This window comes from Osmerus eperlanus, chromosome 26, assembly GCF_963692335.1.
Source record: "Osmerus eperlanus chromosome 26, fOsmEpe2.1, whole genome shotgun sequence".
Taxonomy (NCBI): domain Eukaryota; kingdom Metazoa; phylum Chordata; class Actinopteri; order Osmeriformes; family Osmeridae; genus Osmerus; species Osmerus eperlanus.
Genome location: NC_085043.1, coordinates 852,148 through 866,173, shown reverse-complemented (window position 1 = coordinate 866,173; position 14,026 = coordinate 852,148). Strand labels below are relative to the sequence as shown.

At 38.4% G+C, this 14,026-nt stretch overlaps 1 protein-coding gene across 2 annotated transcripts in view; it reads right to left on the bottom strand.

Annotated features, from left to right (window-relative positions):
• Nucleotides 1–869: 869 nt before the first annotated feature.
• The window catches only part of serpinc1 (serpin peptidase inhibitor, clade C (antithrombin), member 1), a 31,076-nt gene continuing 17,919 nt past the window's right edge, over nt 870–14,026 (bottom strand). Inside the window, exons 4-8 of one of the 2 annotated variants that reach the window (XM_062452342.1) lie at nt 2,623–2,760; nt 2,235–2,453; nt 1,789–1,950; nt 1,580–1,644; nt 870–1,187 (exon numbers count right to left, since the gene is read on the bottom strand). In XM_062452342.1, the coding sequence (XP_062308326.1) occupies nt 1,100–1,187; nt 1,580–1,644; nt 1,789–1,950; nt 2,235–2,453; nt 2,623–2,760 (672 nt within the window). In that variant the 3' untranslated portion in view covers nt 870–1,099. Of the gene's footprint in view, nt 1,188–1,579; nt 1,645–1,775; nt 1,951–2,234; nt 2,454–2,622; nt 2,761–14,026 lie in introns of both variants that reach the window. The other variant, XM_062452341.1, reaches the window with a different exon arrangement.

The window sequence follows — 14,026 nt, the reverse complement described above, 5'->3', positions numbered from 1 at the left end:
CTAGAAAATGTTTTGGGACCATATGAATCCATTACTGCGGCAAAAAATAATTTAAATAGCTCTGAGCCACACGTTTGTTGCTTGTTGGGAGACAAAAAGGACTATATGTCTTATTTTACCTGACTTCTTATTATTTAACTAGTCACTATTAACCCTCTAAGTTGAATATTTTAGTGTGACTCCCTCACTTTTTCATTTAACAATTCTCCCATTCAAAAATATAACTTTTAAAGCTAGTATGTGTACTCCAGAGAGGCTAGTAGTGAGCAAGCAAGCTTTGAAAGCATAGAGCCCGCCCTCGCTTCAGAGGTGTCTCCATGCCTCCTCTATTACACAAACACAGAGCAGAGTCTAAAAACGTAATTACATTAACAAAATATATAAAAACAAATCAAATCATGTTTGGACCATATTACCTGTCCAAAAGAAACTATGGTGTCGGTTTTCAGATCCTTCAATTCCTGCAGTTGCTTCCAGCGAGGAAAAGCAAGTTATGTTGATTCTGTTTTTAGACCGCTGTTGATCCAGACGTTTTAAATTTGTTGTTTCTAATACAGACTTTCTTTTAGTCTTTGCTTTTACTTGTGGTTCAGGAGGAACACAAGGTTGTTACGGTTTGCCCTCCATTGTCACGTTCGCTCTGCACAGCAACAAGGAACCCCAGCTAATGACGTGTGATTGCCTGCGCGAACAAGTTGTGCGGCATTGTGCAAAGATAGGATGTCCTTCCTGTCTGTCAATCTATCATTACACTCGGATGACTGAGCTCCTCACCCTATCTATCAAATTTGTAATAAAAACAGTGCATGTTTGAGAATGAACACCCATGCAGTCAGTTCCACATTTTGTCTTGCAATAATTGTATAAAATGTCCATCCCAGTCAATTTATTTCTGATGAAACGAACATAAACAATTGGAAGTTTGGCCAACAAAATATGTGGATCTATATTTGTTGAGGAGAAAATCTGAAATATGTGTATGGATGTGAGAGAGAGTAGTCATATCACTGGCGGTTATCACATGGATCAGCCACTCGGCCAGTGAACACCATGGTGTTGATGGTGGACTCTCGGATGAGCAGAATGAATGGTCGGTTTGCTACAAACACCTCCCGGTTAAAGTTGATGGAACGACCAATGGCCACCACAGCTGTTGCAGCTGCTGCCTCACTGCCTTCCTCATTAACCTGGAACAATAAATGGGTTCTTAATGGTTACAATAGACTAAATAGACTAGGTATTGTATATGTATCCATTCTCATGATGATTGAGAAATTAATATTTCATTGTTTTGCCACTTTGTTTGCCGTTTCTTTTATATTAACAACAATGTCCTGTATACTGTAACACAATTGACAAATTAGTACGACAGTGCTGTTATGCCAATTTATGAAAATAGTTCTGATTAACAACAGATGACAATAATCAGTAAACCACCATCCTGGATCCAGGGTTAGGGTTAAACCAGGATTCATATTTAAGATTGTGAGCTAGTTTTTATCTACATACTGTATGTTAGGCCATCTTTGGAAAATTTATGTTCAGTTGCTTAGATATTTTGTTATATTTTTGTACACACCTCCAGGAATGCCTTATGGAAAGCATCAGAAATGTACAGGGGACTTCTTTCATCCTCAAGGATTCCTGAAATAAAGTATAAGGTTAAAGTTACTTCATAAATTATTAACCAAAATGTTGCCAAATACAAAACTAGTTTAATTTAGAGATTTTTCAGATACTATGTTACAAATCAAGTAAAGTGTCAATATTTCTACCTGGCAAGCTTGCCTTTTGGGAATTGAATAGATCATGAAGACCCATGGCCTGTAATTTTTCTTTCAAACTGAAGCTGTCCTCAATTTTAAAGCGTGGGACCTGTACAGATACTGTTGTCTCCTTCATTGCTTGCAACCAGCCCATGAGTTTCTTCAAATCCAAATTTTCTTCCACCTTACAGAGAATATGTTAAAATAATACACTATGGCATTGTATATGTTTGTGAATGCCTTTAACAACATTGTAACAGTTTCTTTAAAAATAACATAGGAAAATCTGCAATGACACCCTAATTTTACATCATGCTGTATGCATTTAAGGACCACATAATGTGATGAATACACATACAGATATACAGAAAGCAGGCAGGCAGTTTAAATGGTAAATCGATAGTATACTGTATTGTCAGTTAAGTGTGAATGTCTGTCACAAGGAAGCAAACATCACCCCGGACCAACCTCAGACAGTGGTTTCTCTTTAAAGGGCAGGATCAGCACCATGGTAATGTCCCCTCCATAGTAAGGCAGCTCAAGGAGCTGGACTTTGTCTTCAATGAACCTGCCGTAACGGAACTTAGTTTCCTGGTACATCATGGATACATGGCAGGTCTTTGACTTACTGACATAGAAATCAGACTTGAAGACATTCTCTTTGTCGAATTTGTTTTTCCACTGACCCTAAGAGTCAAGAATAACACATTAAAGAAACACTTCTGTATACATTATTTACAGCATGATAACAGTTAAACTTTGACAGGACTTGTAACATTCACAGGACATCTGATTTGTAATCATTTTCAAAATGAAATACTCATTGATAATGATTGAATAATACTCTTCAGAGTACCTTGAAATAGATAGTGTTAACCAGGACCAACACTGTATTAGAATCAAGCACCCCTTCTGGTAGTGTGTCTTTAATTTTATTCTCTGTCTGGTTTGAGATCCATTCGTTGATTATCTTTCGCGATAGCTCTGGCTTCTCCTGGAAGACAAGCCTGTGTTAACAGATCTTTGTTGTTAAAGATAAGAATAATATGTTTTCTCACATTATGTACTAATGAGAACACATTTATTACCAAACAGAAATTAAGAAATATATATCTAATTTGCATAAATCTAATAGCACAAAATGTAGATAGATATACTTTTTATATTTGCTTGCAATAGCTGCAACTAAATGCTTCCATCATTGCAGATGGAAGTGTTTAGAAACTTTTGAATGCAGTGAGCGAAGGAAATTTTACAGTGAGTGTCCTATGAGCAAAACCTAAGGTTGTACAGCATGTCAAAAAACTACAGAGCTATTATAGTTTACTTTGCACTATAGAATTACTATAGTATTTTTTGTCCAACCCATCAAATTAGATCGAGAGCAGCACCCCTTACAGACTTTATAGACAATTGAGAAGCAGTGCCGCTGCACCCCTTGTCAGCCTTCCTGGCTACAAAAGTGCCAAGGTTGCTTTGAAAGATAGCAATTAATCAAGCTGACAGGTGAGAGCTGGAGTCCAGTATACAAGTTGCCTCCTAAGCCAAAGTGTTCTGTCTTGTCATCTGAACAGGAGTAATCAATCCGACCCAGAGAAGCATAGCTTGTCGAGCTGAGGTCCAGGGCCGAGAGAACGACGGCCCAGCAAAATTTTGCTTTCCTTAAGTTTTCCTTTTTTCTGCATTCTTTCATCAATTTCAGTCCTGTGCTGAACTTGCTCCATGTGCCTGACTCCTCTGGTAGCTTGTGCTACACTTACGTGTCAGTGAGGTTGTCACAATATAAAATAAACTAGAGAGGGTACAATTTCTGGGGAAATTGTAGGGTGTGCTTGCTTGCGTCGGTTGGACAGGGGTCCGTTTTTTAATGACATTTTTACAACTGATATTTCTGTATTTTATATAAAAATGCATACTTATTATTTATAAAGATTACATAGATTTAAAAGCTTTTTTTTTTGCTGCTCATTTACAACTGAAAATACGAGTGAAGTGTAGAATTAAATGGATGTCTTATTTCCCCAAGAGGCAAGAGGCAGCCTCATCGTTGAATCAAAACGAATACATTTGGCAGACCGGTGTACAAATTGACCTAATCTCTATGACTTAAACGTCCTTTTAAGTTTTTCCCTTCTCGTGATATGTTCATGCATTTAGCCTACTCATTGCATTCGTTCATTAATAAAGAACCCCCTTTGAAGATTATTCTACGACGTTACCCGGCAGTAGAAGATGGAATCGCGATTCAAACAGTACCATCTGCTAACTGAAAATATGCCCCCCAAAACGTAAATAAGCTTGACATTTATTTAGTGGAAAATCGCTCATTCATAAAAAGCTCACTGGTAGCGATCATTGTCAGTAACAACGCAAAATGCGATATAGCCCTGTGTGGAGAAGCTGCCCCGGTAAATTGTACTACTACGGTACAGTAGTAGTACAGACTAGACTACTGCTGTGTTCGTCTTGGTAGCGATTGCGTTGGTTGAATTGGATTTAACGTTCCGTTGTACGGTTTAGGCTGAAATTAATTATTTTCATGAACAGATTGACAAAGTTTAGGCTGTGGCAATGAAGTTCAGGTTAGTAGTTAGATAGACTTTTGATTTAAGTAAGGGGAGTGCCGAACATGTTCTGTCGCCGTTTGACTTCCTACAGCTGTGTAAATGTTTTTGTAGTGTCTCGCGTAGGCTACAGCGTTGCAGTGATACACTGGATTGAAACCACAGGTAATGATAATTTCACCCACAAATCGTTTACTTGTAATCTAATGTCATAATAAATCCTACAACGAAAATGTATATGTGAGGAATGTTTATTTTAACGATTGAAAACAGATACATCATAGACCACTGTAGTATGTGTTGCCCGGGCAACACAGGCTAATGTCATGATGCTAATATTTCAGTGAAATAGTAGACTACTGTTTCCGAAAGTAGATGTACTTCCTTAATAATATCAGCTTATATTGTACATTACACATCACAATTGTGTGTCATATCACAAAGTAAAATGAGGATATAGTTATCACCCTGGCCTCTTTGCGTGTGGCGTTCCTGCAGCTGCCTTGCAGTAAAGCTATAGTTAGCCTAGCTATCCCCCAAGTTAACAGATGCGAAACGAATGTTCTGCTACAGGTAGTCACGAGTGTTTTCGTGACGTTAGTGACGTAGTGACTTTAGTAACGTCAGTGACTGTGGCTAGCAAATTAGCCACCGTTAGCTTCACTTTTCGCCACAAAAACTTAACTTAAGCCCAAACCATGCAACGGAACGTAAATTCCAATAGAAGCAACGCAATCGCTACCAAGACGAACCTTTTGACACCGCCGTTGTGTATGTAGGCCAAATATTGACTGAGTTTTAGGGGGGCGAAAATAAACAATAATAATAAACTAGAGAGGGTACAATTTCTGGGGAAATTGTAGGGTGTGCTTGCTTGCGTCGGTTGCACAGGGGTCCGTTTTTGAATGACATTTTTACAACTGATATTTCTGTATATTTTATATAAAAATGCATACTTATTATTTATAAAGATGACATAGATTTAAAAGCATTTTTTTTTTGCTGCTCATTTACAACTGAAAATACGAGTGAAGTGTAGAATGAAATAGATGTCTTCTCATTTCCCCTGCAAGAGGCAGCCTCATCGTTGAAACAAAACGAATAAATTGGGCAGACCGGTGTAAAAATTGACCTAATCTCTATGACTTAAACGTCATTTTAAGTTTTTCCCTTCTCATGATATTTTCAGGCATTTAGCCTACTCATTGCATTCATTCATTAATAAAGAACCCCCTTTGAAGATTATTCTACGACGTTACCCAGCAGTAGAAGATGGAATCGCGATTCAAACAGTACCATCTGCTAACGGAAAATATGCCCCCCAAAACGTAAATAAGCTTGACATTTATTTAGTGGAAAATCGCTCATTCATAAAAAGCTCACTGGTAGCGATCATTGTCAGTAACAACGCAAAATGCGATATAGCCCTGTGTGGAGAAGCTGCCCCGGTAAATTGTACTACTACGGCACAGTACTAGACTACTGCTGTGTTCGTCTTGGTAGCGATTGCGTTGGTTGAATTGGATTTAACGTTCCGTTGTACGGTTTAAACTGAAATTAATTATTTTCATGAACAGATTGACAACGTTTAGGCTGTGGCAATGAAGTTCAGGTTAGTAGTTAGATAGACTTTTGATTTAAGTAAGGGGAGTGCCGAACATGTTCTGTCGCCGTTTGACTTCCTACAGCTGTGTAGATGTTTTTGTAGTGTCTCGCGTAGGCTACAGCGTTGCAGTGAGCAACACTGGTTTGAAACCACAGGTAATGGTAATTTCACCAACAAATCGTTTACTAATGTCATAATAAATCCTACAACGAAAATGTATATGTGAGGAATGTTTATTTTAACGATTGAAAACAGATAACGCTACATCATAGACCACTGTAGTATGTGTTGCCCGGGCAACACAGGCTAATGTCATGATGCTAATACTTCAGTGAAATAGTAGACTACTGTTTCCGAAAGTAGATGTACTTCCTTAATAATATCAGCTTATATTGTACATTACACATCACAATTGTGTGTCATATCACAAAGTAAAATGAGGATATAGTTATCACCCTGGCCTCTTTGCGTGTGGCGTTCCTGCAGCTGCCTTGCAGTAAAGCTATAGTTAGCCTAGCTATCCCCCAAGTTAACAGATGCGAAACGAATGTTCTGCTACAGGTAGTCACGAGTGTTTTCGTGACGTTAGTGACGTAGTGACTTTAGTAACGTCAGTGACTGTGGCTAGCAAATTAGCCACCGTTAGCTTCACTTTTCGCCACAAAAACTTAACTTAAGCCCAAACCATGCAACGGAACGTAAATTCCAATAGAAGCAACGCAATCGCTACCAAGACGAACCTTTTGACACCGCCGTTGTGTATGTAGGCCAAATATTGACTGAGTTTTAGGGGGGCGAAAATAAACAATAATAATAAACTAGAGAGGGTACAATTTCTGGGGAAATTGTAGGGTGTGCTTGCTTGCGTCGGTTGCACAGGGGTCCGTTTTTGAATGACATTTTTACAACTGATATTTCTGTATATTTTATATAAAAATGCATACTTATTATTTATAAAGATGACATAGATTTAAAAGCATTTTTTTTTTGCTGCTCATTTACAACTGAAAATACGAGTGAAGTGTAGAATGAAATAGATGTCTTCTCATTTCCCCTGCAAGAGGCAGCCTCATCGTTGAAACAAAACGAATAAATTGGGCAGACCGGTGTAAAAATTGACCTAATCTCTATGACTTAAACGTCATTTTAAGTTTTTCCCTTCTCATGATATTTTCAGGCATTTAGCCTACTCATTGCATTCATTCATTAATAAAGAACCCCCTTTGAAGATTATTCTACGACGTTACCCAGCAGTAGAAGATGGAATCGCGATTCAAACAGTACCATCTGCTAACGGAAAATATGCCCCCCAAAACGTAAATAAGCTTGACATTTATTTAGTGGAAAATCGCTCATTCATAAAAAGCTCACTGGTAGCGATCATTGTCAGTAACAACGCAAAATGCGATATAGCCCTGTGTGGAGAAGCTGCCCCGGTAAATTGTACTACTACGGCACAGTACTAGACTACTGCTGTGTTCGTCTTGGTAGCGATTGCGTTGGTTGAATTGGATTTAACGTTCCGTTGTACGGTTTAAACTGAAATTAATTATTTTCATGAACAGATTGACAACGTTTAGGCTGTGGCAATGAAGTTCAGGTTAGTAGTTAGATAGACTTTTGATTTAAGTAAGGGGAGTGCCGAACATGTTCTGTCGCCGTTTGACTTCCTACAGCTGTGTAGATGTTTTTGTAGTGTCTCGCGTAGGCTACAGCGTTGCAGTGAGCAACACTGGTTTGAAACCACAGGTAATGGTAATTTCACCAACAAATCGTTTACTAATGTCATAATAAATCCTACAACGAAAATGTATATGTGAGGAATGTTTATTTTAACGATTGAAAACAGATAACGCTACATCATAGACCACTGTAGTATGTGTTGCCCGGGCAACACAGGCTAATGTCATGATGCTAATACTTCAGTGAAATAGTAGACTACTGTTTCCGAAAGTAGATGTACTTCCTTAATAATATCAGCTTATACTGTACATTACACATGACAATTGTGTGTCATATCACAAAGTAAAAGGAGTAAATAGTTATCACCCTGACCTCTTTGCTTGTGGCGTTTCTGCAGCTGCCTTGCAGTAAAGCTATAGTTGGCCTAGCTATCCCCCAAGTTAACATATGCAAAACGAATGTTCTGCCAAAGGTAGTCACGCGTGTTTTCGTGACGTTAGTGACGTAGTGACGTTAGTAACGTCAGTGACTGTGGCTAGCAAATTAGCCACCGTTAGCTTCACTTTTCGCCACAAAAACTTAACTTCAGCCTAAACCATGCAACGGAACGTAAATTCCAATAGAAGCAACTCAATCGCTACCAAGACGAAACTTTTGACACCTAGATTGTCTATGTAGGCCAAATATTGACTGAGTTTTAGGGGGGCGAAAATAAACAATAATAAATATATATGTGAGAGAAGAAAGGTTGTGTTCTCGCCGAAGGCTTGAGCACACCCAATAATAATATATATGTGAGAGAACAAAGGTTGTGCTCTCGCCGAAGGCTTGAGCACACCCAATAACTAGAGGGTACAATTCTCCTGTCTGGCCCCCCAGTGGTGGAATCAACTCCCCACCTCCATCAGAGACACTGACTGTCTCTCCACCTTCAAGAAAAGGCTCAAGACGCACTTGTTCCGGGAGTACAACGGTACTTAGGAATGGTTCGCTTGACCCGATGTTAGTTTCCTCAAGGATCACAATGACTCTTGCTTAGAGACTTGTTGCTCTTGTGGTTAGTGGTAACTGATTTAAATTTTTGTACTCGCTGTGATATATTGTTTTTATTATTGTTGCTTGTTTTTTCCACAGGTACACTTGCACTTATAGCGGTTCATGTTGTTTAATTGTAAGTTGTTTAACTACATGCTCTTATGGTTCTTCCCTTTGGCACTTACTTTGGTTGTTCACAAGGTGTGCTTCATGTTTTGGCTACTCGCAATGCTTTTGTGGCTATCTTGTTGTTATGATCAGTGACCTATGCACTTTGTAAAGCTCTCTCTTGGAAGTCGCTTTGGATAAAAGCGTCTGCTAAATGAATAAATGTAAATGTAAATTTCTGGGGAAATTGTAGGGTGTGCTTGCTTGCGTTGGTTGCACAGGGGTCCGTTTTTAATGAAATTTTTACAACTGATATTTCTGTATATTTTATATAAAAATGCATACTTATTATTTATAAAGAGTACATAGATTTAAAAGCATATTTTTTTGCTGCTCATTTACAACTCAAAATACGAGTGAAGTGTAAAATGAAATAGATGTCTTCTCATTTCCCCTGCAAGAGGCAGCCTCATAGCTGAATCAAAACAAATACATTTGGCAGACCGGTGTAAAAATTGACCTAATCTCTATGACTTAAACGTCCTTTTAAGTTTTTCCCTTCTCGTGATATTTTCAGGCATTTAGCCTACTCATATTGCATTCATTCATTAATAGAGAACCCCCTTTGAAGATTATTCTACGACGTTACCGGCAGTAGAAGATGGAATCGCGATTCAAACAGTACCATCTGCTAACTGAAAATATGCCCCCAAAAACGTAAATAAGCTTGACATTTATTTAGTGGAAAATCGCTCATTCATAAAAAGCTGACTGGTAGCGATCATTGTCAGTAACAACGCAAAATGCGATATAGCCCTGTGTGGAGAAGCTGCCCCGGTAAATTGTACTACTACGGTACAGTACTAGACTACTGCTGTGTTCATCTTGGTAGCGATTGCGTTAGTTGAATTCAATGTAACGTTCCGTTGTACGGTTTAGGCTGAAATTAATTATTTTCATGAACAGATGACAAAGATTAGGCTGTGGCAATGAAGTTCAGGTTAGTAGTCAGATAGTTTCACCTATTGAAAGACTTTTGATTTAAGTAAGGGGAGTGCCAAACATGTTCTGTCGCCGTTTGACTTCCTAAACAGCTGTGTAGATGTTTTTGTAGTGTGTCTCGCGTAGGCTACAGCGTTGCAGTGAGCAACACTGGTTTGAAACCACAGGTAATGATAATTTCACCAACAAATCGTTTACTTGTAATGTAATGTCATAATAAATCCTACAACGAAAATGTATTTGTGAGGAATGTTTATTTTAACGATTGAAAACAGATCATAGCATCATAGATCACTGTAGTATGTGTTGCCCGGGCAACAGAGGCTAATGTCATGATGCTAATGCTTCAGTGAAATAGTAGACTACCGTTTCCCAAAGTAGATGTGGGCCTACTTCCTTAATAATATCAGCTAATATTGTACATTACATTTCACAATTGTGTTTCACATCACTAATTAAAATGAGTAAATAGTTATCACCCTGGCCTCTTTGCTTGTGGCGTTTCTGCAGCTGCCTTGCAGTAACGCTATAGTTAGCCTAGCTATCCGGTCCTATACTTTGCGGCCAATGGATTTTCGTTTTGAAATAAGAAAACCAAAATTGGGAAACGAGCTGAATCCGTGTATCATTCGTTCTTTCATTTTTCAATTGATAAACCAAAAACCCAAAATTATTCGTTTTTCCGTTATTCAATTGAGAAACCAAAAACGAGAATCGAAAAACGATTGTTTTTCTTGTTATTCAATTGAGAAACAAATCCAAAAACCAAATCCAAAAACGGGGCACTGACCGAAAATGATTTTGAAATGTTGTTTTTGATGACCCGGAAGTTGTTACTCATACGCCCGTTGGCTGCGCGCAGTTTGCAGTGTAACCAGCGCGAGAAACCATGAAAACGAACGGAGCGTCCACCAGAGATATATATAAACACTAGATGTCTCGTCCGCGTTGCCGGACAACGGAGTCGAACGTCCGCACATGGCGGCCATCTTGCGACAGTCAACTCGCTCACCCATAACATTGTGTTGATGCTACATGTACTTTTTAAATGACCATAACTTTCTCAATTTTCAACCGATTTTGAAACGGTTTGGTTTGTTATCAACGTCAGAGATGTCGGTATGCCACTGCATACTTATGAATAATTATGTTATTTAAAAAAAAATAGAATAGAATCTGACGTTGATAACAAACCAAACCGTTTCAAAATTGAGCAAGTTATGGTCATTTAAAAAGTACATGTAGATTCAACACAATGTTATGGGTGAGCGAGTTGACTGTCCCAAGATGGCCGCCACGTGCGGACGTTCTAGACTCCACCGTAAGACATCTAGTGTTTATATATATCTATGGCGTCCACCAGAAAACACAAGGAAGAATGTAGATAGATCCCAAACTTGAAATGGAATGTTTGCACTTTCAGTGTATATTTTGTTGTATGTATTGTACTTATTTTTTTCATGCCAACAATGTTAATAAAATGATCAAATGCATTCAGTGGCACTCATAATTTCTCTTATTTTCACCGAAAAAATGTGGTTAGTGGAAATTCTGATTGTTACCATAGCCACATTGGCTGGTGATCAAAAAAGTTAATTTAGAACCCTGATGACAACCGAAAAAATCGGCAGGACCTTCCAGGTTAGCCTATCTATATTTGCCTATAAACCCAGCGCTGCGCTAAGAGCCACTGTGAGTAACAGTGGTATGGTGTCGACACCATATGGCCGCACTGGAACGTTACTTTGATGTAATTATGGATTTATTTCTAACTGGGAAGATGCATAAAGAGATTTCCAAAACTCTGCAGCAGATGGGAATCCATCCATGTATATTTTGTTGTATGTATTGTATGTTTTTCATGCCAACAATGCTAATAAAATGATCAAATGCATTCAGTGGCACTCATAATTTCTCTCATTTTCGGTCAGTGCCCCGTTTTTCGATTTGGTTTTTCGATTTTGGTTTCTCAATTGAATAACAAGAAAAACAATCGTTTTTCGTTTCTCGTTTTTGGTTTCTCAATTGAATAACGGAAAAACGAATAATTTTGGGTTTTTGGTTTATCAATTGAAAAATGAAAGAACGAATGATACACGGATTTACACGGACCCTATCCCCCAAATTAACCGATGCAAAACGAATGTTCTGCTACAGGTAGTCACGCGTGTTTTCGTGACGTTAGTGACGTAGTGACGTTAGTGACGTCAGTGACTGTGGCTAGCAAGTTAGCCACCGTTAGCTTCACTTTTCGCCACAAAAACGTAATTTGAACTTAAACCATCCAACGGAACGTAAATAAAAATACAACCAACGTAATCGCTACCAAGACGAACATTTTGACACCGCTGTTGTGTATGTAGTCCAAATATTGAGGGATCCTTAGGGGCGCGAAAATAAACAATAACTAGAAAAAGCTGTTCCTGCGAAACAGCAGTGAGAATGCTGAAAACCTGAATGGGGATAGCTGACCATGCTAAAAAAGCTGAAAATAGTGAAAATTTAGTAGAAAGTTATAAGCTGAAGCTTCAAAGCGCCCGAAAGGTATTTTTGGAAGGGGCTGGAGCTGGACGAAAGCATAAAACTACAGAAAAGAGAAGAAAAATGCAAAAAGAGAAATAATTCAGAAGAATTTGAAAATGTTGTAGAAAGTCATTTGCTCAGGTTTCAAAAGGTCTGAAATGTATGTTCAGGGGCTGGAGCTGGACGAAAGCATAAAACTACAGAAAAGAGAAGAAAAATGCAAAAAGAGAAATAATTCAGAAGAATTTGGAAATTTAGTAGAAAGTCATTTGCTCAGGTTTCAAAAGGTCTGAAATGTATTTTAGAGAGGACCTGGAGCTAACTCTGATTAAAATGCTGCTGCAAAAAAAGCTGAACTATTGTGGGTAGGAAATAAGATCATGCTACATCTAACCAGCGGATCATCTTGCAAGTGTGTCAAAGTGGTATTTTTACAGACTGTATTAACACCGTAAGGCGTGAATAATGCATGCATAGTGATTGTCGTCCATCTGTAGCCGAAGCGAAGCTAGAGAGAGGATGCAATGGGAGACTTTCTACAGTAAGCCATATCTACTGTTTCAATTTGAAAACGGAGACCATCTTTTGATTAAAGACAAGTTCCTTAACCTCTGTTGTCAATATCGCCAATAAAAAGTAAATACTCTTCAGTTACGAAGCATTTGTTTGTAGCTAGGTAATGAATGATAGTTATTAGACCGTATGTGACCTGGTTTCGCCGTTCTATTCGCAGCCATGATGACAGTAGCGTCACTAGAATGGCCATAACTAACAAAAGATCAAATATCGAATCTGTCCGCTGTTCTACATTGCCCACATAATTACGTATATTTCATTCCAAGACTCTGCCGAAACCATAGATATCCTTTATGTGTCTGTGTGCGGTCAGAAATACAACTCATTTGGCAGTTTCAAAAACGTTCATGGTGCGTGTCTGTTTGGTTGCCACGGTGATGGCGCAGCTGTGATAGCTAACGAGCTAGGCAGAGAGAAAAACGAACATTTACATAGCATCCACACCTCAAGTTGACCTAGACGCAAAACTACACGTCCAATCAATAAAATGAGGATATTTTCCGAGACCCAAGACTCTGCCGAAACTAGAGATGTCCTTTATATGTCTTTACCGGCAGTTTCAAAATCTTGTTCTTTTTGCTTTCTCTGACGATTTTGTCACCAGATTTGCATTGGTCTCTATGGGGCGAGAGTTGGACTTTGTGTCGCTTTCGTGGGGCTCTGAACAAATGTGTACGTCTGTTGGATTCAACAGACAACTGTCTACGACCAGCACAAAATTAGCTATCTATTGATCCAAAAATGAAGCATGAAGAGCGAAAATTGTGGCAATGCTGGCAAACTAGAAATATCTTTTCAACGACATCCAAAGCTCCCCTCGACTCTAAGCGTTTCAGTCTGCACTCTATAGGCTTTCACGTACACACCCATGTAAATCTCAGAAACGGCTTGAAAAAGTCATGAAACATAATCAGTGATATTGAAAAAAGTTGAATAGATATCAAAAAGCTGAATTTTTAAAAAATAATTTAGGGTTTTGTCAACATTTTAAAGTTTAAATGGTGGCTCTAGCTGAAAGATTGAGGAAGAAGAAGGACTTGGAAGTTGAAGAAGTTTTAAGAAGTTTGAAAGGATTTGAAAAAAAAAACCCATTGGAAAACCATGTAAAAAATATTATGAATATTGATTTATATTAATTCAAGCATAAGAGGTACAAAGCTGAA